At 45.2% G+C, this 26295-nt stretch overlaps 1 protein-coding gene across 5 annotated transcripts in view; it reads left to right on the top strand.

Moving 5' to 3' along the window:
• Positions 1-26295, top strand: part of LOC102766910 (histone-lysine N-methyltransferase 2A) — a 70807-nt gene that overhangs the window by 2671 nt on the left and 41841 nt on the right. For 3 of the 5 annotated variants that reach the window (XR_001513499.1, XM_015562500.1, XM_015562501.1), the window contains exons 3-22: positions 697-931; positions 3007-3071; positions 3685-4086; positions 4641-4714; positions 6067-6198; positions 9882-9995; positions 13115-13261; positions 13682-13777; positions 13996-14116; positions 17916-18038; positions 18446-18630; positions 20573-20746; positions 21955-22065; positions 22354-22427; positions 22906-23099; positions 23388-23494; positions 24373-24510; positions 25182-25340; positions 25592-25709; positions 26144-26222. Coding sequence is in view for 4 of the 5 variants with exons in the window: in XM_015562500.1 (XP_015417986.1) it covers positions 697-931; positions 3007-3071; positions 3685-4086; positions 4641-4714; positions 6067-6198; positions 9882-9995; positions 13115-13261; positions 13682-13777; positions 13996-14116; positions 17916-18038; positions 18446-18630; positions 20573-20746; positions 21955-22065; positions 22354-22427; positions 22906-23099; positions 23388-23494; positions 24373-24510; positions 25182-25340; positions 25592-25709; positions 26144-26222 (2848 nt within the window). In the remaining variant the exon portion in view is untranslated. The remainder of the gene's footprint in view (positions 1-696; positions 932-3006; positions 3072-3684; positions 4087-4640; positions 4715-6066; positions 6199-9881; positions 9996-13114; positions 13262-13681; positions 13778-13995; positions 14117-17915; positions 18039-18445; positions 18631-20572; positions 20747-21954; positions 22066-22353; positions 22428-22905; positions 23100-23387; positions 23495-24372; positions 24511-25181; positions 25341-25591; positions 25710-26143; positions 26223-26295) is intronic. The other 2 variants (XM_015562499.1, XM_015562498.1) reach the window with 2 other exon arrangements.

Genomic DNA, 26295 nt, shown 5'->3' on the forward strand with positions numbered 1-26295 from the left:
AGGGACTCGGGGCCATGGCTTTCAGGGCTCAGCAGCTGGGGTCCGGGGTCAGTCATGTGTTCGGGGGTCAGTGAGGCTCATTCTCATGGTCGCCCTATAGCTCCTAGATGATGGGTAACTGCTCATTAAAATGTAGAGGTGTAGGCAGTCCTCTGAAGCAGTCAGTTCATTTTCTTGAACTTCGGGTTAGACTATGTTTTGTTTTCAGTATTTGGTTTTCTGCTTTCTTTTTTTTTTTTTAAATATATTTTATTGATTTTTTTACAGAGAGGAAGGGAGAGAGATAGAGAGTTAGAAACATCGATGAGAGAGAAACATCGATCAGCTGCCTCCTGCACGCCCCCTACTGGGGATGTGCCTGCAACCCAGGTACATGCCCTTGACCGGAATCGAACCTGGGACCTCTCAGTCCGCAGGCCGACGCTCTATCCACTGAGCCAAACTGGTTTTGGCTGGATTTCTGCTTTCTTTAAGCTACAAGTTTATAGGCATTTAATAACATTTAAATCAATATTTAAACAGGCTTTGAGTTCTGCATATGACGCTTTTTAATGTATTCCATTTCACTTTTGGAGTCCCAGTGAAAACAAAGTTTGAATGTACCTAATGATATAAATTGATTTTGAAGATCTCCACCTCTGCTCCCAAGAAGGAATCAGATCCTCCCTCAGAACTAACGATGCGTTTCTTTATCAGACAAGTCCTCAATCGCTGGCTCAGAAGATGCCGAACCTCTGGCTCCGCCCATCAAACCAATCAAACCCGTCACCAGAAACAAGGCTCCCCAGGAGCCCCCTGTGAAGAAGGGCCGGCGCTCCAGGCGGTGTGGGCAGTGTCCCGGCTGCCAGGTGCCCGAGGACTGTGGCGTCTGTACTAACTGCTTGGACAAGCCCAAGTTCGGCGGCCGCAACATAAAGAAGCAATGCTGCAAGTGAGTGGGCTCTGCTCGGAGCGTCGGCCTCCCCTCCGTGAAGGGGTTTGCTTGTGCTCAATTCGTTGCAAGATGAATCCAAAAACTGAACGTGGTTGTACTCAGTTCTTGGGTTTCAAGGTTAGCTGCACAGTTGGATTGGGCAGTGTGGCTAGGTGTGAGTTGTGCTTTATTTTTTAAAAAAATATATATTTTTATTGATTTCAGAGAGGAAGGAAAAGGGAGAGAGCTAGAAACATCAACGATGAGAGAGAATCATTGATCGGCTGCCTACTGCACGCCACACACTGGGGATCAAGCCCGCAACCTGGGCATGTGCTCTGACCGGAATGGAACCTGGGACCCTTCAACCCGCAGACCGACGCTCTATTCACTGAGCCACACCAGCCAGGCCGAGCTGTGCTTTAAATAAGAAGCTCTCTGGGGCAGGCTGACCAGTAGAACGCTCTGCAGCGCTGGGAGTGCTCTGAGCTGCTTAGCCATGAGCCCCATGGGCTGTGGAGCGACTGAAACGTGAATGACCGAGGAACTACATTTTTTATCAAATTTATTTTAATTAATTTACATAGCCATGGGTGCTTCGGGGCTACCATCTCAGTGCAGCTCGAGGGGCTTTCTACTTGAAAACTGACAAATTTAGGCATGTTTATCAGGTTAACCAAAATTCCCTTTATCTTTATGGCTTTTGGGAAGTGTTCGTGCTGTCTGCCCATGTCTCTTTGCTGTCTCTGGGATAGTTTCACGCCTGTGGGATTTGTGATGTGGATGTTGTGATGATCTTTTCTCCCTTTCTCGGTCAGTCTGTGGGTGCACGTTCACCCTCTGGGCAGTTGGTCTAAAGTGGATCAGAAGAGTTGCACAGACAGGCTTTTTGGGAATTGAGCATCTCAGAGTACCTGGAATCGGGACTAGATGTTATCAGTAGACATTTTCTGAATGAATAACGTGAAGTGACTTCTGTAAACCCGATGGGAGCGGTGCTGCGTCCTCACTTCCGGGGAGGCGGTTTCCAGGGGACGGCGGGGAGTTCTGTGCTCTGGTTTGGTCAGTCTGGCTGTAAACAGGAATCTTGTCTCCGTCTCATTCATGTAAAGGAGTGAGAATTCACAGATCAGCAAAAAGGTAAAATTACACCAAATTTTGGGGGTGAAATGGACTCAGTTACATTTTATACTTCAGATTAAGTTTGAATTTCATTAAATTGAGGGGTAGAATGTGTGTGTGTGTGTGTGTGTGTGTGTGTGTATGAAAAACAATAAAAGGGTAATATGCTAATTAGACCAGACATCCCTTCTGGATGAAGCCAGGGCTGTGAGGGAAGCCCGGGTTCTGGGTGCCAGAGGGAAGCCGGTGCTGGCAGCCAGGGCAAGGAAGGCCTACTCCTGCATGAATTTAGTGCATTGGGCTGTGTGTGTGTGTGTGTGTGTGTGTGTGTGTGTGTACACACACATCTATCAAAGCCCTGATATAGCATTGTGGTGGCAGAGAGGACTTGCTGGATAACTTTAGTCCATTTTGTCATCAGGTTATTCTAAATGAATATTAATCTCATAAGGCAGTGGTTCTCAGCCTTCTGGCCCTTTAAATACAGTTCCTCATGTTGTGACCCAACCGTAAAATTATTTTCGTTGCTACTTCATAACTGTAATGTTGCTACTGTTATGAATCGTAATGTAAATATCTGATAGGCAGGATGGTCTTAGGCGACCCTATGAAAGGGTCATTCGACCGCCAAAGGGGTCACGACCCACAGGTTGAGAACCGCTGTCATAAGGGAACAGAACTGATTTGAGTATAAGAAATATCAACCAATTGTTTTGTACTAGCTTTTAAGAAATTTGAGTCTCATTTAAAACATAATTTGGTATTTGCTCCTTTTAGGACTTAAAGATAGGCACAGTCACTGATTAAAGGCGTCGAAGGCTCTGGTTTCATCTGTGTACTGAGCCATCCTTTATTCAGCTCTCAGATTGGTCCCGGATAAAGATTCCCTGGTTCTTGCAGACAAATTAACACTTGTCCGAGTTGCTTCTCTTCTAAGCGCCACTCACTTTATGATCCCCTTGTTCTCCTAGGATGAGAAAGTGTCAGAATCTACAGTGGATGCCTTCCAAAGCCTATCTTCAGAAGCAAGCAAAAGGTGACGTCACAGCTCTGCCCAGCGTGCTTCTGCTTTAATGCCATATAGTTGTGCACATCTAGAGTAAAGGGAAGACTGGTTTGGTTTCTTTTTAAGCACTACTATTTAAAAAAAATAAAAAAATATATATATATAATTGATTTCAGAGAGGAAAGGAGAGGGAGAGAGAGACAGAAATATCAGTGATGAGAGAGAATCATTGATCGGCTGCCTCCTGCACACCCTGCACTGGGGATTGAACCAAGATCTTCTGGTTCATAGGTTGGTGCTCAACCACTGAGCCACGCCGGCCGAGCCCCACCTACTTTTGTAGACTCAGCTCTCCTTTCCCAGAGTCGAGGTTGAAGCCGGGTGATGAGTACTTGGGAGTTCATTTTACTGTCCCTTTACCTTGGAGTTTGTTTGAAATTTTCCGTTAAAAAAAAGCATTTTTAAAATTCATACAAAGATTACAGTTTCTTTCATTTCCTAGAGCAATGAAAGTATAGCTATTTTACCTGACCAGCTTAACTTTCTTGAGCCTCTTCAGTGTCAACATTAGCGGTGGGAAATAGAGAATAAGATTGTTACATTCCTATACTTCTATTTTAAATAAAATTTTTCTTGCTTATAGATAATCATGTTTTTCCCCTAGCTGTGAAAAAGAAAGAGAAAAAGTCCAAGACCAGTGAAAAGAAAGAGAGTAGTAAAGAGAACAGTGTTGTGAGGAGCGTAGTGGACGCCAGTCAGAAGCCCGCCCCCTCAGCACGCGAGGACCCTGTCCCCAAGAAGAGCACCAGTGAGCCTCCCCCGCGGAAGCACGTAGACGAGAAGAGCGAGGACGGGTCCGCCTCTGCTCCGGGGCCTGAGCCCAAACAAGCTACCACTCCCGCCTCCAGGAAGTCCAGCAAGCAGGCCTCCCAGCCAGCGCCAGCGCCCCCCCCACCGCCACCCAGCACAGCGCCGCCCAGGAAAGACGCCCCCAAGGCAGCTCCCAGCGAGCCCAAGAAGAAGCAGCCCCCACCGCCGGACTTAGGTGAGTGAGGCCGGAGCTGCCAGGCCGGCAGGACTAGCAGAAAGCACCGGTGTCTTAAACAGCATTTGGAAACCTGCAAACCCCGAAATAGATGTTTAATCTTCAGTGTAAGAAAATTAGCTTTAACCATTGCATAGTAATAAAGAAATAGAAGCCAAAAAACAATTAAGTTGGAGATACTGTCTTAATTTCCTCTTCAATGCCTAGAGCAGCGGTCCTCAAACTACGGCCCGCGGGCCACATGCGGCCGCCGAAAACATTTATCCGGCCCGCCGAAAACATTTATCCGGCCCGCCGGGTGTTTTTGCCGCCACTGCCCGTCCTGCTTAGCAGCCGACTGGTCCCGGGCCCGCAGTGTGCCTGTGTGGAATGTCTGAGGGACGGTGAACTGGCCCCTGTTTAAAAGTTTGAGGACCTCTGGCCTAGAGTTTGAGTCATTTTCTTTTTTCCAATAGCCTCTTCTTCCAGCCAATCAGTCCTAAAGTAGTCATTGCTCTTTAATATTAACTGTGAGTGCAGTAGCCTCTGACTGCGGTTTACTTGGAATTTTTTAGGTCCAGAGCAAAGCAAGCAGAAAAAAGTGGCTCCTCGCCCAAGTATTCCTGTAAAACAAAAACCAAAAGAAAAGGTGAGAGCTGTGTTTCTTTGCCATTTCTCAGGGGTATGTTCTGTTCTTTAGGAAAAGAGCCTTATTCTTGACGTAATTGAGTGGATGAAACCGTGTTTTTGCTTCTTCGTAGGTGGCAGTGGAATTTAGGCTTTAGCTCATCTCTCTTTTTTTTGTCTCTTTCCCCTTGTTTTCTGTTCCTGGTGACCCTACAAGTGAATGCTGTAGGCTGCCTAGTGGAATAGTGTTTTGCCATCCTTTAGCAATATTTGTCTGTAGTCACCATCCTTCCCTGTGTGCACTGTTTTTATGATGTGAATAGAGATCTTTAAGAATCTTCTGGTTCTTTCCATGCCATCACAATGGTACACATGTTTGTTCTGTCTGATGCTCTAAAGAGCATCCATGATGCCACGAAGGGAGGCAAACGCTAGGTTTTTTGTTTGTTGTTTTTTTTTAATATTTTTTATTGATTTCAGAGAGGAAGGGAGAGGGGGAGAGAGATAGAAACATCAGTGATGAGAGGGAATCATCCTGCACGCCCCCCACTGGGGACCGAGCCCGCCACCCAGGCATGTGCCCCTGTCCAGAATCGAACCTGGGACCCTCCGTCCGCAGGCCGACGCTAGATCTATCCACCAAGCCAAACCCGCCAGGGCCAAATGCTAGGTTTTTATTAGGCCACGCTCCAGAGTCATCGTCCGGTTTCTGCCTGTGATGATGAAGCATGATTCCATTGGCAAATTTGAAATCGTCGATGATCACAGAGCTGGGAAAATTGCTGTGAACCTCATGGGCAAGTTGAACAAATGTGGAGTGATCAGCCCAAATTTGATGTATAACTGGGAGATCCAGAAAAATTGCAGAATAACCCGCTCCTGTCCCATAAGTTTGGTCTCATTGTACTGACCACTTCAGCTGGCATCATGGACCACAGAGAAGCAAGATGAAAACACACAGGAGAAAAAATACTGGGATTCTTTTTCTGGGAATGTAATTACATACATGCAAATAAAATGCCTTAATGAAAAAAAATTTTTGAAAAGTACTTTACTAGTAATTTCTATAGGATGCTTGTGTTGGAAACGTCCCTTCTATTAATTAGATTTGTCATTTGCGTTATTTTCTATTGCAAAGTGAAGCAAGCCCTGTCCGCCGTGGCTTACTTGATTGAGCGTGGGCCTATGCACAAAAGGTCGCAGGCTCCATCCCTGGTGTGGGGCGTGCAGGAGGCAGCCAGTCGATGTTTCGCTCTCATATCGATGTTTCTGCCCCATCCTCCCTCTCTAAAAATCAGTTTTAAAAAATACTTTTTAAAAAGTGAAGGCAAGTAGAGTGTGGTTTTGTTTTTCATTTGTTTTCTGTCCCTGTAGGAAAAACCACCTCCCGTCAGCAAGCAGGAGAGCGCAGGCACTTTGAACATCCTCAGCGCTCTCTCCAACAGCAGCAGCTCTAAGCAGAAGGTCCCAGCAGATGGAGTCCACAGGATCAGAGTGGACTTCAAGGTAAAGGTGTTGAGTGACCACATATTATATCGAGTCGTGGGCTTTATATTTTTAAAATAGTTTTTTTATGTTTCATTTACAGTTGACTGAATATTATGTTAGCTTCAGGTGTACGGCCATGTGATTAGACATTTCTGTAACGTAGGGAGTGATCACCCTGGTTAATCTAGTACCCATCTGGCACCATATACTTATTACAGTATTATTCTCTGCATCGAGGAGTCTGTTTCTGTTTTGTTTGTTTATTTTGTTCTTTAGACTCCACATACAAGTGAAAGCATCTGGTGTTTGGCTCTGTCTGACTTGTTTCACTCAGCACAGTACCCTCTAGGTCCATCCATGTTGTTGTAATTGGCAAGATTTCATTCTGTTTTATGGTTGAGTCATGTTTCATTGTGTAAATTCACCACTTCTTCTTCATCCATTTGTCTGTTGATGGGCACTTAAGTTGCTTCCATACTTTGGCTATTGTAAATAATGCCACAGTGAACATATGGATGGATGTCTTTTCGATTGAATGTTTTGGGTTTCTTCAGAAAAATGCCCAGAATAGGAATTGCTGAATCCTTTGTCTCTTGTTAAAATCTTTGTTTGAAAGTCTCTTTTGTCTGGTATGAGTATTGCTACCACAGCTTTTTTTGTTTGCTTCATTTTGATGAAATACCTTTTTTCATTTCTTTATTTTCTCTGAGTTTTTCCATTTGACATGAGTCTCGTGTTGACAGCATATGTAGGGTCTTGTTTTATTATCCAGTCAACTTCCCTGTATCTTTTGATTGGAGCATTTAAGCCCTTTGTATTTAAAGTAATTGTTGATAGATACATAGTTCTTGCCATTTTATTATTCAAACTTTGATCTTTTTCTTCTTTTTCTTAAAGAAGACCTTTAACATTTCTGTAATACTCATTGGTGGTGATGAATTCCTTTAGCTTTTTCTTTTCTGGAAAGCTCTTTGTCTATCCTTCGATTCTGCTTTGCTGTATAGAGTAATCTTGGTTGTGGAGTTCTTGCTTTTTATCACTTTGAATATTTCTTATCATTCCCTTCTGACCTGCAAAGTTTCTGTTGAGAAATCAGCTGACAATCATTTGGGTGCTTTCTTATGGGTAACTAACTGCTTTTCTCATGCTGCTTTTAAGATTCTGTCTTTGTCTTTAACCTTTGTCATTTTAATTATGATGTGTCTTGATGTGGGCCTCCTTGGATTAAACTAATTTGAGACTCTGTGCTTCTGGGACTTGTATGTCTGTTTCCTTCACTAGGTTAGGAAATTTTTCTGTCAATTTTTTCTTTTTTATTGTTACAGATGGCCTCCAATTTCTGTCATTTTTTCCAAATAGCTTTTCAATTCCTTATTCTCTCTCTTCTCCTTCTGGCACCTCTGTGATGCGACTGTTGACTCACTTGAAGTTGTCCTAGAGCAGTGGTTCTCAACCTTCCTGATGCCGCGACCCTTTAATACAGTTCCTCATGTTGTGGTGACCCCCAATCATAAAATTATTTTCGTTGCTACTTCATAACTGTAATTTGGCTACTCTTATGAATCATAATGTAAATATCTGATATGCAGGATGTATTTTTATTGTTACAAATTGAACATAATTAAAGCATAGTGATTAATCACAAAAACAATATGTAATTATATATATATGTGTTTTCTGATGGTCTTAGGCGACCCTTGTGAAAGGGTCGTTCGACCCCCAAAGGGGTTGCGACCCACAGGTTGAGAACCCGCTGCCCTAGAGGCTCCTTACACTATCCTCATTTGGGGGGATTTCTTTTTTTTGCTGTTCTGGTTGGGTGTTTCTGCTTCCTTATATTCCAAATCTATGTTTTGATGCTTTGCTTCATCTATTATTGATTTCCTATAATGTATTCTTCATTTCAGTTGGTGTACCCTACATTTCTGACTCTGGTATTTTTTTTCTATTTTCTATCTCATTCATGTTTACTATCTCTTTGTTTCTCACTGAGTTCCTCTACCCTTCCCCTAAGTTCATTGAGCATCCTTATCACCAGTGTTTTGAGCTCTGCATCTGATAGATTCCTTGTCTCCATTTTGTTAATTTATTTTCCTGGAGTTTTCTGTTCTTCCAGTTGGGACATGCTTCTTTGTCTCCTCATTTGGCAGCCTTCCGTGGATGTGGATGAGGTAGAGCTGCTGTGTCTCCTGGTCTTGGTAGAATGGCCTAGTGTGGTAGGTGTCTCGGTGGTGCAGCCTCCCTGGGCACCAGAGCAAGGCACTGTGCTGTGCCCCTGTGTGGGCTGTGTTTGCCCCTGTTGTAGTGGAGCCTTGGTTGCTATTGGTACATCAGTGGGAGGTAGGTGCCCCCAGTCTGATTGACTGGTAGGCTGAGGAGACCACAGCGGAGGAGCTGCTGTGCAGTCACCGACCCCATGGAACAGGGCTCCCTCCTGCGGGGCTCTGTTGCCTGCCCAGCCTACCCCTGAATGTGCTGGTGGTCAGGTGGTGCTTCCGTGTGGTCTGAGGTTGTCCACTGGATGTGCTGGTGTTGGGGTCTCCTGGGAGGTGCTAACCAAGGTCAGCTGCTGCCTCTACCCTGCCTGGAGCCATCCGGCATGAGCAACAAGATGATCTGCTGATGGCTGCTACTTGTGCCTGGCGTGGAGATGCCTGGGAGAAGGCTGAGCTGTAAACTGAGTTCAGCTGCTGCTATTGCTGAGGTTGGGGCTGCTTAGCAGCAAGTACGGGGCCTGCTGAGGCCAGATGCTGCTTGTTTGGGGTTTGTGGGACCCTTTGAGAGATTTTAGGCAAGTCTGCAGCATGAGCAAGGGCAGGCCACTGGCATGGAAAAGCCTGGAATCGTCTTGGCGTGCCTGCAGGTTGGATGGGCCAAGGTCTCGGAATCACTGGGGCAGGCAAACTTGTTAGCCAAGTTGATGGAGAGTCAGATGCGGTACCGCCTGCACCTGCAGCGGGGGCCTCCGCACAGCTGGAGCTCAGAGGGAACTGAGTCTGTGTGCAGGCCCTTTAGGAAGACCGCCTGGGTCTCCAGCAGCCTGTGGCTCACTCATCCACAGTCCTCACTGGTCTTTACAGCCAGAAGTTACCGGGACTCCTCTTCCCAGCCCTGGAACCCTGGGCTGGGCACCCGGTGAGGGGCTGGGACCGCCCCGGCCACCGAGGTACCCTTCCGATTTGTAACCACCATACAGGCCGTGGGACCTTGATCAGAAGCCAGTGTTCCTGACTCAGCCAAGATAACGATGATACCAGAGGTGTTGAAAGCAAGGAAATTCAGCACACAGTGGGGAAATGAATAAGAGCCACCACCAGCAGATAGGTTCGCGTGTTGTAAGAGCTTTGGCCCGTTTGTGAGTGAGAAAGTACATTTACACGAGAATAGTGTCTGAGGAAATTGTTCTTTCCCATGGGAGTTATCGAAGGATGGTGAAAGCTTGGATCCGTAAAACTGACAGTAATTCAGTCCCAGGGTTACTTTGCAGTATAGTTAGCGCGAGTTAACCCATAAAGAGGTGACTGTTCTAACCGTTTGCATCTGATAGTAAAATTTTTTAAAGCAGCAGTTGTTTTTGAACTCATTAAAGGAAGTATGCTTGCCGTTCTTGTAGCATTCTCATTTTACCGTTTCTAACCTTATTTTCAATCCAAAGTTGTGTCATTGTAAAACTTTGATAAATGGCTGTTCTCTCTCCGCAGGAGGACTGTGAAGCCGAGACCGTGTGGGAGATGGGCGGCTTGGGCATCCTGACCTCTCTCCCCATCACGCCCAGGGTGGTGTGCTTCCTCTGTGCCAGCAGCGGGCACGTGGAGGTGAGAGGCTGCTTCTGTGCCTGGCGTGCACTGTAGCAGGTGTCATGTAGATTCGTTTTCTTTGATGAAAATATCATCACACTGGAGGCCCAGAGCACGAAACTCTGCTTGGGTGGGGTCCCCAGGCCTAACCTGCGGTCAGGGCCATCCTCCGCCCACTTGCCAGTCCCCAGTCCCGCCCCACCGCCGCCCACCCCAGTGCCCTGTCGTTCCCCACTCGCCCTGATTGGAGCCTGCAGGCCAGGGGTAGGGACCACGAGGTCTGCCTTCCGCCTGCTCGCCAGTCCCTCATCCTGCCCCGCCACCACCCACCCCGGTACCCCATGGTCTCCCCGTTGCCATCCAGCAATTGGAGCCTGTGGGCTGGGGGAGGAACCAAGAGGTGGTCAGTTTACTTCATGGTGACTGGTCAGTCAGTCGTTCTGGTGGTGACGCCATTATGGTCGCTGGCCTTTTATTTTATTGATAGGCAGCAGGCACTGCCCCCTGTTTAACCCAGTAATGAGCCCTGGCTGGTTTGGCTCAGTAATAGAGCGTCGGCCTGCAGACCTTATCCTGGGTTCAGTTCTGGTCAAGGGCTTGTACCTCGGTTGTAGGCTCCTCCCTGGCCCAGGGCCCTGGCTGGGGCCCGTACAGGAGGCAACAAATCGATGTGTTTTCTATCACATCGATGTTTCTGTCTTTCCCTCTCCCACTCACTAAAAATCAATAAAAAATTCTTGGGTGAAAATTAAAAAATAAACCAGTTAATGAAATGCTAGTATTTTTGAAGTGTTTTAGAGATTTTAGGAAGGAATCCGCTTCATAGTAGAGTAACAAAGATATTGAGTGAGAAAAGTTTACTTTTGCCTGGAGGCCTGGTTTTTCTGCTAGATGCTTAAACATGGAGAAAAATAATACAGTGTTCCTCTAGAAAAGAGATGCTTTTGATGGTGATTTTATATTGAATATCCAAACCCCCTCGTCTCTAATGAGCTCTTTAACAATTAGTGACAAAAGGAATAGCACCCGCTAGAAATAGGCTTAAGGACAGGAGTATATAATGCATGAAATGAGAAATAAAACCTGTGGGCGGAGGTGCTGAGCCTTCTGATGGGAATGAAAGCATGATATAAAGGGGGACTGCATGATATCAAAAGGATCCTGTGGAAATGGGCGCTCTCTTTGGTGGAAAGCTGAATTAGTTACAGCCTTTCTCTGGAGGGCTGTTTGGAAGTATGTATGTACTTAATTTTAAATGGGTATACCCTCTAACCCAGCAGTTGTGCTCTAGGCATTTATCTCATGAATGTAACTGGATAAATTGGCAAATATGTAAATGTATGCATACACATATATATGTATGTATGTATGTGTATGTATGATCTACACTATACTAATAAAAGAGTAATATGCTAATTAGACCAGGAGACCTTCCGGAGACCTTTCGGACATCCTTCCAGACAAAGCCATGGTGGCGGGGCTGAGGCATAGGCAGTTAGGGGTGATCAGGCCAGCAGGTGGAGGCGGTTAGGGGCGATCAGTCCTGCAGGCAGAGGCGGTTAGGGGTGATCAGGCCAGCAGGTGGAGGCGGTTAGGAGCGATCAGTCCGGCAGACAGAGTAGTTAGGGGTGATCAGGCAGGCAGGCGAGTGGTTAGGAGCCAGTGGTCCTGGATTGCAAGAGGGATGTCCGACTGCAGGATCAGGCCTAAACTGGCAGTTGGACATCCCCCAAGGGGTCTCCAATTGGAGAGGGTGCAGGCTGGGTTAAGGTAAACCCCCCGCCCCCTCTGTGCACAAATTTTGTGCACCGGGCCACTAGTACATATGTAACACAAACCTTTCTATGTGTATATACATCGTAAATAGAAGGGTTTCCTTCAGTGTTGTTTATGCTAGGGCTGCGTTAGATGTCACTGAAACCAAGAACATTCAGTCTGCAAGTCCCGGGGGCACTGTTCCTCTTTTTTTACCTAGTCACATGCTTTGTATTCACACATATGCTACCCACAGGAATTACTTAAGCACTGGGACTTAAACTTCTGTGATAAAACAGGTTTTTTTCAGAGTGTAGTTGCTCTAATTTAAATGGCACGGCTGCGCGCAGCAGTCCCACAGAATTCCTAAAGCCGGAACTGGAGGATGGATGACACACGGCCTCATCGCCTCCGACAATATAGCTGGTGCCTGGCGGCGTCTCCCACCATGCGCGTTGTAAAAAATGTTTACGTTGACATGATTTCAGATTCTCAGAAATGTCACAAGGGTCGTACAAAGAACCCTCATCTCCCCTCCACCTGGCGTCCCCAGATGTTAATAGTTTCCATTTACTTTCTTCTTTTCTCTTTGTGTATTTTTTACACAAATATTTATTATATTTTACAAAATAAGAAATAAAATATACATCCATTTTTATATAAGTAGACATATTTTTCCTAAAAAATTGAGAGCAACTTCCAGACATGTGCCATTTTACCTCTAAATATTATAATTACCAAAATCAGGAAATAAGGCCTGGCTGGTGTCTTACGAACCAAGAGCTCACAGTTCGATTCCTGGCCAGGGCACATGCTCGGGTTGGGGGCTCAATCCCTGGTGTGGGGTGTGCAGGAGGCAGCGGATCCATGATTCTCTCTTATCGTTGATGTTTCTCTCTCTCTCGCCCTCTTCCTTTCTCTCTGAAATCAATAAAATCAATAAAAAAATATTTTTAAAAAAGAAAGAAAATTCTGGGTCACCCTCATTGGAATTTTTAAAAATATCGATATGAAAATAATTTATTTCTAGAATTAGACACGGAAAGGATAAGCCAGAACCTACAACTGTTTAGAACATTGTAGAAAATCTTTAACACCATCCCTATGGCTCTTTGTTTTAGCTATCTTATGTCACTTAGCACATCATATGAAGTCTTGAATTGTATTGATATTGTTACTTTATAATTTTATTACTTCCACATTAGTCCCCTGAATCTCCTGCAATGCCCTGTATGTGCTGTTGAAAAATATACTGATTGCTTAATGACTATATGCTGAATAAAATGCAGAGAGCACTGCACCCCTAACTCCCGAAGGATGTGTAGGATTCGGCTGGTAAATCTGCACGCTGTTCTCTCACTTTTCTCTCCATCTTTCCCCAGTTTGTGTATTGCCAAGTCTGCTGTGAGCCCTTCCATAGGTTTTGTTTAGAGGAGAACGAGCGCCCCCTGGAGGACCAGCTGGAAAACTGGTGTTGCCGCCGCTGCAAGTTCTGTCACGTGTGTGGACGGCAGCATCAAGCCACAAAGGTACACGGCGAAGCGGTGGAACTGCCTGGAGGATTGCTTCTGTCTCCATTCCTGCCTTTTCCTTTAGGATTTTGCATCTATTTTTTTTCTCTTGGCTTAGTCTGTTTTGACTATTTGATTGGGTATAATCAGTTGCCTATTTTTGTGTTTTAATTTTGGGGATATTGCATAAGATGTGGCATTGGATAAAATCCCCCAAATAAGGCAAGTCTACCTGATAAGGATATTCACCACTGAGGGCCTTTGGCAGGAAATAAATAATGGGCTTTAATGGGGAGTAAATAATTCATGAGGAAACTTGCCTGCTAGATGGATGTGCCATACTTACTTGGAGATAAAGATGGAACGAGGTAGGCAGCGACAGGTGTTTAGTGACGGCGAGGTGACGCCCATCCTCTTGCCTTGATGTTTTTCTTACAGCAGCTGCTGGAATGTAATAAGTGCCGAAACAGCTATCACCCTGAGTGCCTAGGACCTAACTACCCCACCAAACCTACGAAGAAAAAGAAAGTCTGGGTGAGTGCGCACAGAGGATCGTCGTGCAGCTGTGGGCTTGGGTGACTAGACTAGGAATGCCCTTGCTTGAGGATGTCAGTGTAACAATTATTGTGGCCTCGTTATTAGAAAAAGACATCCCAGTAGAGAAGTCACCTCTAGGTATTTGTGATCTCTTTTTAATCAGAGGAGCTACTAAAGATAAGGAATTCTACTGCATTTCTTTCCTTCCTTTCCAGATCTGCACCAAGTGTGTGCGCTGCAAGAGCTGCGGATCTACCACCCCAGGCAAAGGCTGGGATGCACAGTGGTCCCACGACTTCTCACTGTGCCACGACTGTGCCAAACTCTTTGCTAAAGGTACCTCCCAGAAGAGTTTTGTCGGATTTTGGATGTTGTTGTTGATGTTTTGGAGGTGAACTGAACACTCACGTGGAATAAGATAAATGTCTTACACGTCTTTTCAAGGTTTCCATTTAGGCACATTTACTAAGTTTCTGGTCTTTCTTTTACACAGAAAATTATAGCAGCGAGGCATGTTTTATTAGGTTATGGGAAGAATTAAGTAGTTGTAGTTTTTTATAAAAGTTAACTAAACACAAAGAAATTCTCTGAGCCATTATTTCCCAAAGTGAGGTACATAGATATTTGATTGCTTCAGAAATGATTTTATGTGGTACTGAGGCAACCATTTTACTTTATTTTCTTTTATGTTTAATTAAATTGGGGTGCCATTGGTCAACGTGAACATAAAGGTTTCAGGTGTGGGTTTCTATGTGACAAGATCCGTATATTGCACTGTGTACCCACCGCCCACAGTCAAATCCTCTGTCACCATATATTAGGCCCCCTTCTCCCCCGTCCCCTTCCCTCTAGCAGTCACCACACTGCTGTTTGTGTTCACAAGTTTCAGTTTTATATCCCACATCTGAGTGAAATCAGATGGCTCTTAGCTTTTTCTGACATGTCACTTAGCATAATGTTCGCACGGTCCCTCCATGCTGTTGCAAATGGCTCTGCTTCATCCTTTCTGATGGCTGAGTAGTGTTCCACTGCGTACATGGACCACATCTTTATCCAGTCCCCTATTGCAGGGCACTTTGGATGTTTCCATGCCTTCACCACCGTGAATAATGCTGCCATGAACACAGGGGCGCCTATATCTTTGTGATTACATGATTTTGAGTTGTTCAGGTATATACCCAGGAGTGGGATGGCTGGGTCATATGGTAGCTCTATTCTTAATTTTTTGAGGAATCGCCAGACTGCTTTGCATAGTGGCTGCACCAGTCCACATTCCACCAGCAGTGAACGAGGTTCCCTTTTCCCACAACCTCTCCAACGCTTGTTGTTGCTTGTCTTGTTGATAATGGCCACTGGAACAGGTGTGAGGGGGTAGCTCACTGTGGTTTTGATTTGCATTTCCCTAATTGAACATCTTTTCATATCTATTGGCTGTTTGTATGTCTTCTTGGGAGAGGTATATGTTCAGGTCTTCTGCCCACTTTTTGACTGAGTTGTTTGGTGTTGAGTTTTACAAGTTCTTTATATATTTTGGAGATTAAACCTTTGTAGGAACTACTGTTTGCAAATATCTCCCATCTGGTTGGCTGCCTCTTTGTTTTGTTGTCAGTTTCTTTTCCTGTGCAGAAGCTTTGTAGTTTGATGTAGTCCCATTCATTTATTTTTGTCATTACTTCCCTTGCCTTTGGGATCAAGTTCATAAAATACTCTCTGTGACCAAGATCCTTAAGTTTGGTGCCTATATTTTCTTCTATGTAACTTATTGTTTTGGGTCTGATATTTAGGTCTTTGATCCATTTTGAATTAATTTTTGTTCATGGGGCAAATTAATCCAGTTTCATTTGTTTGCATGTGGCTTTCCAGTTTTCCCAGCACCATTTATTGAAGAGACTATCTTTACTCCATTGTGTGTTTCTGGCTCCTTTGTTGAAAATTATCTGTTCATATTCGTGTGGTTTTATAGCTGGGCTCTCTATTCCGTTCCATGGATCTGTGTGTCTTTCTCTGCCAGTGGCATGCTGTTTTGATCATCATAGCTCTGTAGTATAATTTGAAGTCAGTCAGTGTGATACCTCCAGCTTCATTTTTTTTTCTCAGGATCGCTTTGGCTACTTGGGGTCTTTTGTGGTTCCATACAAATCTAATGATTTCTCGTTCTATTTCTTTAAAAAATGACATTGGTATTTTGATAGGAATTGCATTAAATCTGTAAATTGCTTTGGGTAATATGGCCATTTTAACTATATTGATTCTCCCAATCCATGAGCACGGGATATTTTTCCATTTTGTTTATCTTTTTCAATAATGCTTTGTAATTTTCAGCATATAGGTCTTTCACATTTTTGTTAAGTTTATCCCTAGGTATTTTATTCCTTTGGTTACAACTGCAAAAGGAATTGTTTTTTGGTTTTGTTTTTTATTTCTTTTTCTGAAGTTTTGTTGTTGGTGTACAGGAAGGCAATGGATTTTTGCACATTGATTTTGTATGCTGCAACTTGATTGTATTTATTGTTTCTAGTATTTTTTTGGTGGAATCTTTATGGTTTTCTATATACAGACTCATGTCATCCACAGAAAGTGACAGTTTGACTTCTTCCTGCCCTATTATGTAGATGCCTTTTATCTTTCTCTTGCCTCATTGCTCTGGCTAGGCCCTCCAGCTCTATGTGGAAAAGAGTGGTGAGAGTGGACGTCCTTGCCTTGTTCCGGAGCTTAGGGGAAAAGCTTGCAGTTTTCACCATTGAGCATGGTATTAGCTGAGGGTTTATCATAGATGCCCTTTATTATGTTGAGGTACTTTCTATCCCTATTTTATTGAGTGTTTTAATCATAAATGGATATTGTATCTTATCAAATGCTTTTTCTGCAAGTGTTGATAATATCATACAAATGATTTTTATCCTTCTTTTTTTTTTCTTTTTTTAAAAATATTTTTTATTGAGTTTTTACAGAGAGGAAAGGAGATAGAGAGCTAGAAACATCGATGAGAGAGAAACATCAACCAGCTGCCTCCTGCACGCTCCCCCCTGGGGATGTGCCCGCAACCAAGGCACATGCCCCCGACCGGAATCAAACCTGGGACCCCTCAGTCCGCAGGCCGACGCTCTATCTACTGAGCCGAACCGGTTTCGGCGATTTTTATCCTTTCTTTTGTTAATGTGGTGTATTCCATTGATTTGCATATGTTGAACCATCCTTGTGCCCCTAGAATGAACCCCACTTGATCATAATGTTATTTTTTTAATGTATTGTTGTATTTTATTTGCTAGTATTTTGTTTAGGGTTTTTGCATCTGTATTCATCAGAGATATTGGTCTGTAGTTTTCTTTTTTGTGTGTGTTATATTTGCCAGGTTTTGGTATGAGGATTACATTGGCTTTATAGAATGTGTTAGGAAGTATTGCCTCTTCTTCAATATTTTGGAAGAGTTTGAGAAGGACAGTCTTGTTCTCTATAATCTATTAAGTAAAAAATAATAGGGGATACATGGATAAAGCAAATTTGTGAAGGTACTTTATTGTGCTAAAATTTAGAAGCGTTCTATAAAAGCCCTGTGAATAAAGAAAAGTGTAAATTACTCCCATACCCTCATCTCTTTTTAAAATTTAAGCATTTGTTTGGAATGTTTAAGAGAAAATTCTCTCTTCCATTCTTTTTCTATTACGTTATCTGTAAAATCTATCTCATGACCTGTAATAATGAGCCTAGAGAACTAGTGGCCTGTTCTAAGAGCTCAGGATAATCTTGCTGCTTTCCAGGCATGTGCACATTCCCTGGTAGGTCCATGCTGGCGTGTGTTAAGTAGTTCCTGCATTTTATTTATGTATTTTATTTAAAAAATACAATTTTGCTGATTTCAGGGGGGATGTGGGGGGGAGAAACATCAATGATGAGAGAATCACTGACTGTCTGCCTCCTGCACGCCCCCTACTGGGGATTGAGCCGGCAATCTGGGCATGTGCCCTGACCAGAATCAGACTGACCTCCTGGTTCCTAGGTTGACACTCAAACACTGAGCCACGCCGGCCGGGCGGTTCCTGCCTGTTAGATCAGGTTCACAGATAGAAGTCCCGGGCTGGGGACTCAGTGGTGTGCGAACCAAAGCACTTAGCGGGACACGTTGCTTTCCTTTCAGGAAACTTCTGCCCGCTCTGCGATAAGTGTTACGACGATGACGACTATGAGAGCAAGATGATGCAGTGTGGGAAATGTGATCGCTGGGTCCACTCCAAATGTGAGAACCTTTCAGGTACAGAAGGTTGGAGTCTTTTTATTACCGTTTCCTTCTTCTGGTAGCTACTCTGACAGCCCCCACAGTCCTGCCAATGCAAACATCATGGCAGTGTCGTTTGAATTTTTGTAATTAATTCCTTGGTCTTTAGACTCAACAACAGTGTGTGGCGTTCGTGCCATTTATCCTGAGCATGTCCCCGAAATAGCTCCTGCTGCCCTTTGCGGGCACCATGACCTGTTGACCCCGCGGCAACCAGAGTCTGGGTCAGTGACTCTGAACGTCTCTGAAGAGCAATCGGTGCGCGTTCCCAGGGGACGTTGGTCTCAGTGCTGTTTCTGACTGACAGCTTCCTCTGCGGGGCGGTGGCCTACCCTCCTCTTCCCCTCCCGCTCTGCAGAGCGCCTTATGATGGTGGGTGTTTGCCTTCCCAGATGAGATGTATGAGATTCTGTCTAGCCTGCCAGAAAGCGTGGCCTACACGTGTGTGAACTGTACCGTGCGGCACCCTGCGGAGTGGCGGCTGGCCCTCGAAAAGGCGCTGCAGAGCTCCCTGAAGCAGGTGCTGACGGCCTTGTTGAACTCTCGGACCACCAGCCATTTGTTACGCTACCGACAGGTAGGCCCGCGTCTCCTTTTGGGTGCTGAGAGTTTGTTCTTAGGTGGCTTTCACTTCCAGAATGGTTTTTGGTTGGTTGGGAGTTCTTCCGTTTTTAAAAAAAGTTTTGCTTCATTTAGTTTTGCTTCATTCAGTCGTTTAGGTGATTTGTTTGGACCTTAAAATCATTAAAAACATTTTTAGAGCCAAGAATAGAACCTTCTAGCCCAGCCAGTGTTGCTCAGTAGTTGAGCCCCAACCTATGAACTAGGAGGTCACCATTCAATTCCCGGTCAGGGCACATGCTGGGGTTTCCGGCTCCATCCTCAGTGAGGTGTGTGCAGGAGGCAGCCAATTGATGATTCTCATCATTGATGTTTCTCTCATTCTCTCCCTCTCCCTTCCTCTCTCTGAAATAGATAAAAACATTTTAAAAAGAATAGGTCCTTCTTTGGGGTAAGAAATAGGAAGGAGGCATATTTCAAGGGCCTTACTGTTATAAGAAGTTTGGACTTTATACTCGAACGGCTATGGGGAGTCAATGAAGGCCTTCACCCAAAAGAGTAACCGAGCCTGGCCGGGTGGCTCAGTTGGCTGGAGCGTCGTCGCACACACCAAAAGGCTGTAGGTTGTATACCCGGTCAGGGCACATGCCCAGGTTGCAGACTTGATCCCCAGTTGAAGCAAGTTCAGGAGGCAACCGGTTGGTGTTTCTCTCTCTCTCCCTCTTGCTATTTCTCCTTCCCTCCCTTTCTCTCTGGTTTTTCCCTCTGAAATCAATAAAAACACATATCCTATGCTGAGGATTAAAATAAAAAGAGTAACCTGATCAGAGTTGCTTTTTAGTGGAAAAAAATGATTCTGACTGGAGAGAGGGAAAGGGTTGGAGACGTCTGAACCCAAGCAGGAGAGTGGTTAAGAGGCAGTTCTGTAACCGAGGTATGAGAGAGCATAGTGGCCTCATCTCAGATGGTAAGGGGCTAGAGATGCCTTAGCTCTGGGCAACCCCTGGGGCTCCTCAGGGTACAATTTGAAAACTGCTACTATGTAGCCATACAAGCTGTGGACTGTACATCTCTACTAGTCATTGGGAACACAGGTGTAATGGTTGGCAGAACCACGTGGGAACGTTAATTCAGACTTAGGCTGCTGCTTTCTCTTTAATAGAGCTTAGTTTTTTTAAGCAAGAAGATTAGGTGTGCCCTGCTGGTTTGGCTCAGACTGAAGGGTCCTGGTTCGATTGGATAATGGCACGCACCTGGGTTGCAGGCTTGATCCCTGGCCCTGGTTGGGGCTTGTGTGGGAGGGAACCAGTCGATGTATCTCTCTCACATCAATGTGTCTGTCTCTCCCCCTCTCTTCTACTCTCTCTAAAAATCAATGGAAAAATACCCCCAGGTGAGGATTAACAAACAAACAAAAAAAGTATATTAAAAAAAAGAAAATTAGCTGCCATTTATGACTTACTCAAAAGCAACTGGAGAGTTTCTGGGGTTTTGGGGGCGGGGGTGGGGGGTGGTTAACATATTTTTATTGATTTCAGGGAGGAAGAGAGAGGGGGAGAGAGAAAAACATCACTGATGAGAGAGAATCATCAATTGGCTTTTTCTTGTACGGCCTCTACTGAGGATCAAGCCCGCACCCTGGACATGTGCTCTGACCAGGAATCGAACCTCTGACCTCCTGGTTCATAGATCAACGCTCAACCACTGAGCCACACTGGCCGGGCAGTTTCTATTTCTTCATACTAGGCTTGGAATTTACCAAGCAAAATCTTAAATTAGCCTAGATAGCTGCTGGCTCATTTTAACTTCTCCTTTTCTGTAATTGGAGAGATCTCTTATTTCCATGTTCTTTATGTTTTACAATATGAATCAGTCCCATCTTTATTAATCTTTATAGAATTTGCCTACATGCCTCGTTTTCAGTGTTAGATTAGTGAACTTGTCTTTCCTGGCAACAGGCTGCCAAGCCTCCAGACTTAAACCCCGAGACAGAGGAGAGCCTACCTTCCCGCAGCTCCCCGGAGGGCCCGGACCCGCCTGTGCTCACGGAGGTCAGCAAGCAGGAGGACCAGCAGCCTTTAGATCTGGAAGGGGTCAGGAGGAAGATGGACCAAGGGAGCTACACGTCTGTGGTATGTCTCTGCAGCCAACTACCAACTTTTCCAGTGCCAAGGTAGTTTCCTGGGCTCTTGGTGGAAGAGGAGACGGGATAAGCATTAAAAGATGACTTGTATTGTATTTAGAAATGTCATGTGGCTTTAAATACCTAAAAAGATGTGGGTTGGTTTAGCCCTTTGTTTCAGATCAGTGTCTTAAGTGGTTCGTTTTATTTGGCTTTCATCTGAGTTCTCTGAAAATTACTTTCATATTGAAGTCATTTTTGTATTAAAACTGTTTATGGCCCTGGCTGGTGTGGCTCAGTTGGTTGAGCATCGTCCCATGCACCAAGAGGTCGCTGGTTCTCTTCCCAGTCAGGGCAGTGCTGCCCAGGGTGCAGACTTGATCCATGGTGGAGGGTGTGCAGGAGGCAGCTTATCAGTGGTTCTCTGTCATCTATGTTTCCCTCCCCTCCCCCCCCCGGCCCCCTTTCTCACTCTCTCCCTTTCTGTCTTTCTCAAACCAGTAAAAAGATACTTTTTAAAGAATTTTATGGAAAAAACGACAGTGTGAAGTTAACTGGCTTGACCTTTTTGAGATAACATCTGAACAATGTCTTTCTGTATAGGATATTCATTTGTAGGTAGATGCATTTTAATTTTATGGTTTTTAAACTATGTAGGAAACGATTGTTAACTCATGGTCCATATTTGCTCTTTAGTTATTAATTCATTTTAGTCTAAATAAAATATCGTAGCCCTGTTGGGTGTAATTTACCGTGATACAACTCATTTGTTTGCATTCTTGCTTTATTAGCCTTCATCTCTTGACTTCCACAAGTTAATCGTGAACTGAATCTCAAATGCCTCCTCTAAAGAGAAACCACTCTGGCCCTAGCTGGTGTTGCTCAGTGGATAGAGCATCAGCCTATGGATTGAAGGGTCCCGGGTTTGATCCCAGTCAGGGCACATGCCCGGGTTGCAGGCTATCCCCAGTAAGGGACGTGCAGGAGGCAGCCGATCCATGATTCTCTCTCATCATTGATGTTCTATCTCTCTCTCCCTCCCTCAAATCAATAAAAATATATTTTTTAAAAAGAAAAAATATTAATAGAAACTGCACTGTATGAAAATAAGGCGTTAGCTTCCTGTGGGCCCTCTGGGCTGGGTGGTTAGGAGGGAAAGGAAGTGGTTTTGAGAGCACCCCGTTCTTTGAATAGTTAATGCTTTGTTTTTGTCTGCAGTTGGAGTTCAGTGATGATATCGTGAAGATCATCCAAGCAGCCATTAATTCAGACGGAGGGCAGCCGGAGATCAAAAAAGCCAACAGCATGGTCAAGTCCTTCTTCATTCGGGTGAACTACCTTATAGCCCCTTCTCCGTGCCTGTCTGCGGGGGCTGCCCCGGAACAGAGCAGACCTTTCCCTTCTGCCGGGGGCTCTGCTGTATGGATAAGGCATCTTCTGGTTGTGGTCACTCCCGATTCCTTAGCGGGGAGTTTTGAGGCCCCGGAGTGGGTGGTCTCCCTCAGCGGCCTCACGTCGTGCTCGGACCGGCGGGCGCCTGTGTGACGTGGTTTTTATGTGGTTTCCACATGAATGTTCACGTGTTTACATGCTGTTTGTTTGTTTTTTTTCTGTTAGCAAATGGAACGTGTTTTTCCATGGTTCAGTGTCAAAAAGTCCAGGTTTTGGGAACCAAATAAAGTATCAAGCAAGTAAGTAAATGCTGTATGACTCTTTTTCTCATATAATCCATTTCTAGATTGAGGTTTCTCAAGAGTAGGCTGTAATATTAAAAACTTAGTTGAAATGCTCTGAGTGCCGGCTTAGAGACAACGGTGTATGTTATGGTCTGTTGTTAGAATTGGGTCCTATTATTCATTTCCAATGGTGTTCTCAACCTTCGGAGTCCCCATATTTAATCTTACGTTTTTATTCAGGTGAATCCTTTTGAGCCTTTGAGAAAGTTATCACTTGCTTCTGGAAGTGTAATCAAGAGCCATACATTGAGATTATGTTTTTAAAATAATATAAAGTCCTGTGTGATGAGGCGGTTTACAGACTGGGACTTGTGCTGACGCTCTGTGACTGGCCCGTGCCCGGGCCAGGGCCCGATGAGGTCAGGAATGTCTTACTGTGTGCAGCCTGGGCGCGCTACGGGGTCAGTAAGCCTGTCGAATCGATTGTTTCCAGCAGCGGGATGCTACCCAACGCAGTGCTTCCGCCTTCACTTGACCATAATTATGCTCAGTGGCAGGAGCGAGAGGACAGCGGCCGCACTGAGCAGCCTCCTTTAACGAAGAAAATCATTCCGGCTCCCAAACCGAAAGGGCCTGGAGAACCGGACTCGCCCACTCCCCTGCACCCTCCCACGCCGCCGGCTTTGAGTAAGGATGCCAGTGATTGACTTGTGAATCTAAATTTAATGTCCTTGCGCATTAGAAATTTTCACATGATCCTTAAATGTAATAATCGTTCTTTTTGCTTCACTTGGAATGTTAACAAGGAATTTATAGAAATACTCTAATTTTAAAGTGGTAGGATCGCGTAACTTTGCACACTTTTTGAAAGTGTTCGTTTTACAAGTTATGGGCTATTTGAGCCGAATTGTTTTCTTTTTCCTGGAGATCAAAATTAGTATCACCAGTTTTAATTGGGTGTCTTTGGGTTCCAAGGTACTGATAGGAGTCGAGAAGATAGTCCAGAACTGAACCCACCCCCAGGCATAGAAGATAACAGACAGTGTGCGTTGTGTTTGACTTACGGTGATGACAGTGCTAATGTAAGTACCTCGGCAACGGGTCCTACCTGCTAGACGCTCAGAGCGAGCTGTGTGGCCTTTGTGTCTACACCTGATGACTGGGTGTTTTGGAACTTGGGGTTATTTCTATAACTGATTTGAAAGATGATTTGCCTTAAATTAACCTGCTGATGTCTAGTAATTTCTATCTTCTCAAAAAGTCTTTTTGAAAGTCAATAAAGTACAAGTTGCACATTAAATACCTTGTATTTAATGTAGTAGAGCAGAATGGTTAAGGTCCATTTCTGTGCTGTTGACCTTAGCAAGGAGCTTAACCTCTCTGACCTTTAGTTGCATCTTTAAAATGAGCATAAGAAGAAGAATCCTGCCGAAACCGGTTTGGCTCAGTGGATGGAGTGTCGGCCTGCGGACTGAGGCGTCCCAGGTTCGATTCCGGTCAAGGGCATGTACCTGGGTTGCGGGCACATCCCCAGTAGGGAGTGTGCAGGATGCAGCTGATCGATGTTTCTCTATCATCGATGTTTCTAGCTCTCCATCTCTCTCCCTTCCTCTCTGTAAAAAATCAATAAAATAAAATATATTAAAATGAGCATAAGAAGAAGAATCCTTACCTCAGAGTGGTTCTGAGGACTGAAAGAGGTGAGGTGTAAGGCCTGTGCCCTGCCTGGCACATGGTCAGCTTATTTCTAATTCTCCTGTCTGTGGAAGAGGCGATCAGAAAGGGCAGAGTGGAAGCAGGAACATTGAAAAAGAAGTGTGGTGTTTTTTCTAATGTGTGTGTTCACCTAAAGAATTTTAATTAGTTTATTGGAGTTGTCTTGACTGAGGTAAAGCAAATATGAAGGAAAACTTTCTTTGACATAATCTTTAAAGAGAAAAGAAATCTCTTTGTTTCCCAGGATGCTGGCCGCTTGCTGTACATTGGCCAGAATGAGTGGACACATGTGAACTGCGCTCTGTGGTCGGCAGAAGTGTTTGAAGACGACGACGGGTCACTGAAGAACGTGCACATGGCTGTGATCCGGGGCAAGCAGCTGGTAAGGACACGGGAATGCCGTCAGAGAGGCTCCTCGGTGTCCAGATGTGCTGCCCGTGGCTAAGTGCCGCCTCACGCCTGTTTCCATCTGCCTTCGGGGTGGTCAGCCATACCGAGTACTGGTGTCCACTGTGGCAGCTGATTGTCTGGACCCTTGGAGTGTGGGCGAAAAGGACAACGTGTCCTCCCGGAGAAGAGCCCTGGTGTGACTGACAGAGTAAGGTGGTGACACAGCCGAGTGACAGGGAAACGTTAACTACATGATAAGTGTGTCTGTTAGCCGGTAACTGGAACACCATTATGTTTCAGGCTCGTATGCTCTTTCTAGAACGGAGTTCTTTCGGATAGAATAGCTTTCTAGAGAGATGATGTTTTTAGCCTTGATCTTCAAAGCTTCCTCTTCTCTAAATCCATCTTGCATCCTAGAAGAAAAACTGTTTTGGTCCAAATTCTAAATCAGGTTTAATATTTAACTTTAGTAGTCATAGGGCCCCATGGACTGTGGGAGCAAAAAGGTTTGTGGAGAAGACTTTATGGCTCCTATCCCTTCCCTGTGATTCAGCAGATTATCAATAAACAAAATTGCTTCTAGGAAACTCTGGATGGGGAGGTAGAAAATGGCTTGAAATATTTGAACATCTGACCCGGGCTGTGTTTGTTCTGCATTGTCAGCGATGCGAATTCTGCCAAAAGCCGGGGGCCACTGTGGGCTGCTGCCTCACCTCCTGCACCAGCAACTACCACTTCATGTGCTCCCGGGCCAAGAACTGCGTCTTTCTGGACGATAAGAAGGTGTACTGCCAGCGGCACCGCGATACGATCAAAGGCGAGGTGAGAGCTTGTGTTGCTTCTTGAATTCTCCGGGAATTCAGGGAGAAGAGATGGGAAATAGCAAGCACGTCGTAACGTGGCTTTACCTTCTGTAGCTGTCCCTAGCACCTGCTCCTCGTAGCGGGATGCAGGAGCTCTCCTGGCGGAAGAGGTGATGCTGAGAGCTGGGCCCTGCCCCTCTGAGAGGCAGTGTTGTGAGCACGGTCTGCGAGGGAAAGCTGAGTCACAGCTCCGCTGGGGTTTCGTTTTAGGTGGTTCCCGAGAATGGATTTGAAGTCTTCAGAAGAGTGTTTGTGGACTTTGAAGGAATCAGCTTGAGGAGGAAGTTCCTTAGTGGCTTGGAACCAGAAAACATTCACATGATGATTGGTAGGGCATGGGCCTCGGTTGTAGGGGAGGCTGGATGTAGCATTGGGGTACTTTCTAGTCTTTGGTTATGAAATTATTTTATACTAGAGGCCCAGTGAATGGATTTGGGCCCTGGTGGGGTCCCTTGGCTTGGCCTGCAGGGTTCGGACCAAAACTGGCTCTCCGACATCCCCGAGGGGTCCCGGATCGTGAAAGGGTGGTTCTCAGGTGACGCACCCTGGAATCGGGCTCCCTTCTCTGGTTCTGAGTGCGTCACCCCGAGAACCGCAGCTGCCAAGTCACCACAGCTCGGCAGCCCCTGCGTTGAGTGTCTGCTCCCTGGTAGTCAGTGCGCGTCATAGCTACCGGTCAGATGGTCGAACGGTCACTTAGACTGTTTTTATATATATATATATACCATCATCTCCTCTAATCACTGTTCTCTCCTTGGCCAGGCTCTATGACAATCGACTGCTTGGGAATTCTCAATGATCTGTCTGACTGTGAGGACAAGCTGTTTCCAATTGGATACCAGTAAGTACCGTCGCGCAGGGAAGACAGCTGCCCCACAGCCTTAGCACCCTGAAACACTGGTCATGTTGTTAGG

This window comes from Myotis davidii, unplaced genomic scaffold (assembly GCF_000327345.1).
Source record: "Myotis davidii unplaced genomic scaffold, ASM32734v1 scaffold97, whole genome shotgun sequence".
Lineage (NCBI taxonomy): Eukaryota > Metazoa > Chordata > Mammalia > Chiroptera > Vespertilionidae > Myotis > Myotis davidii.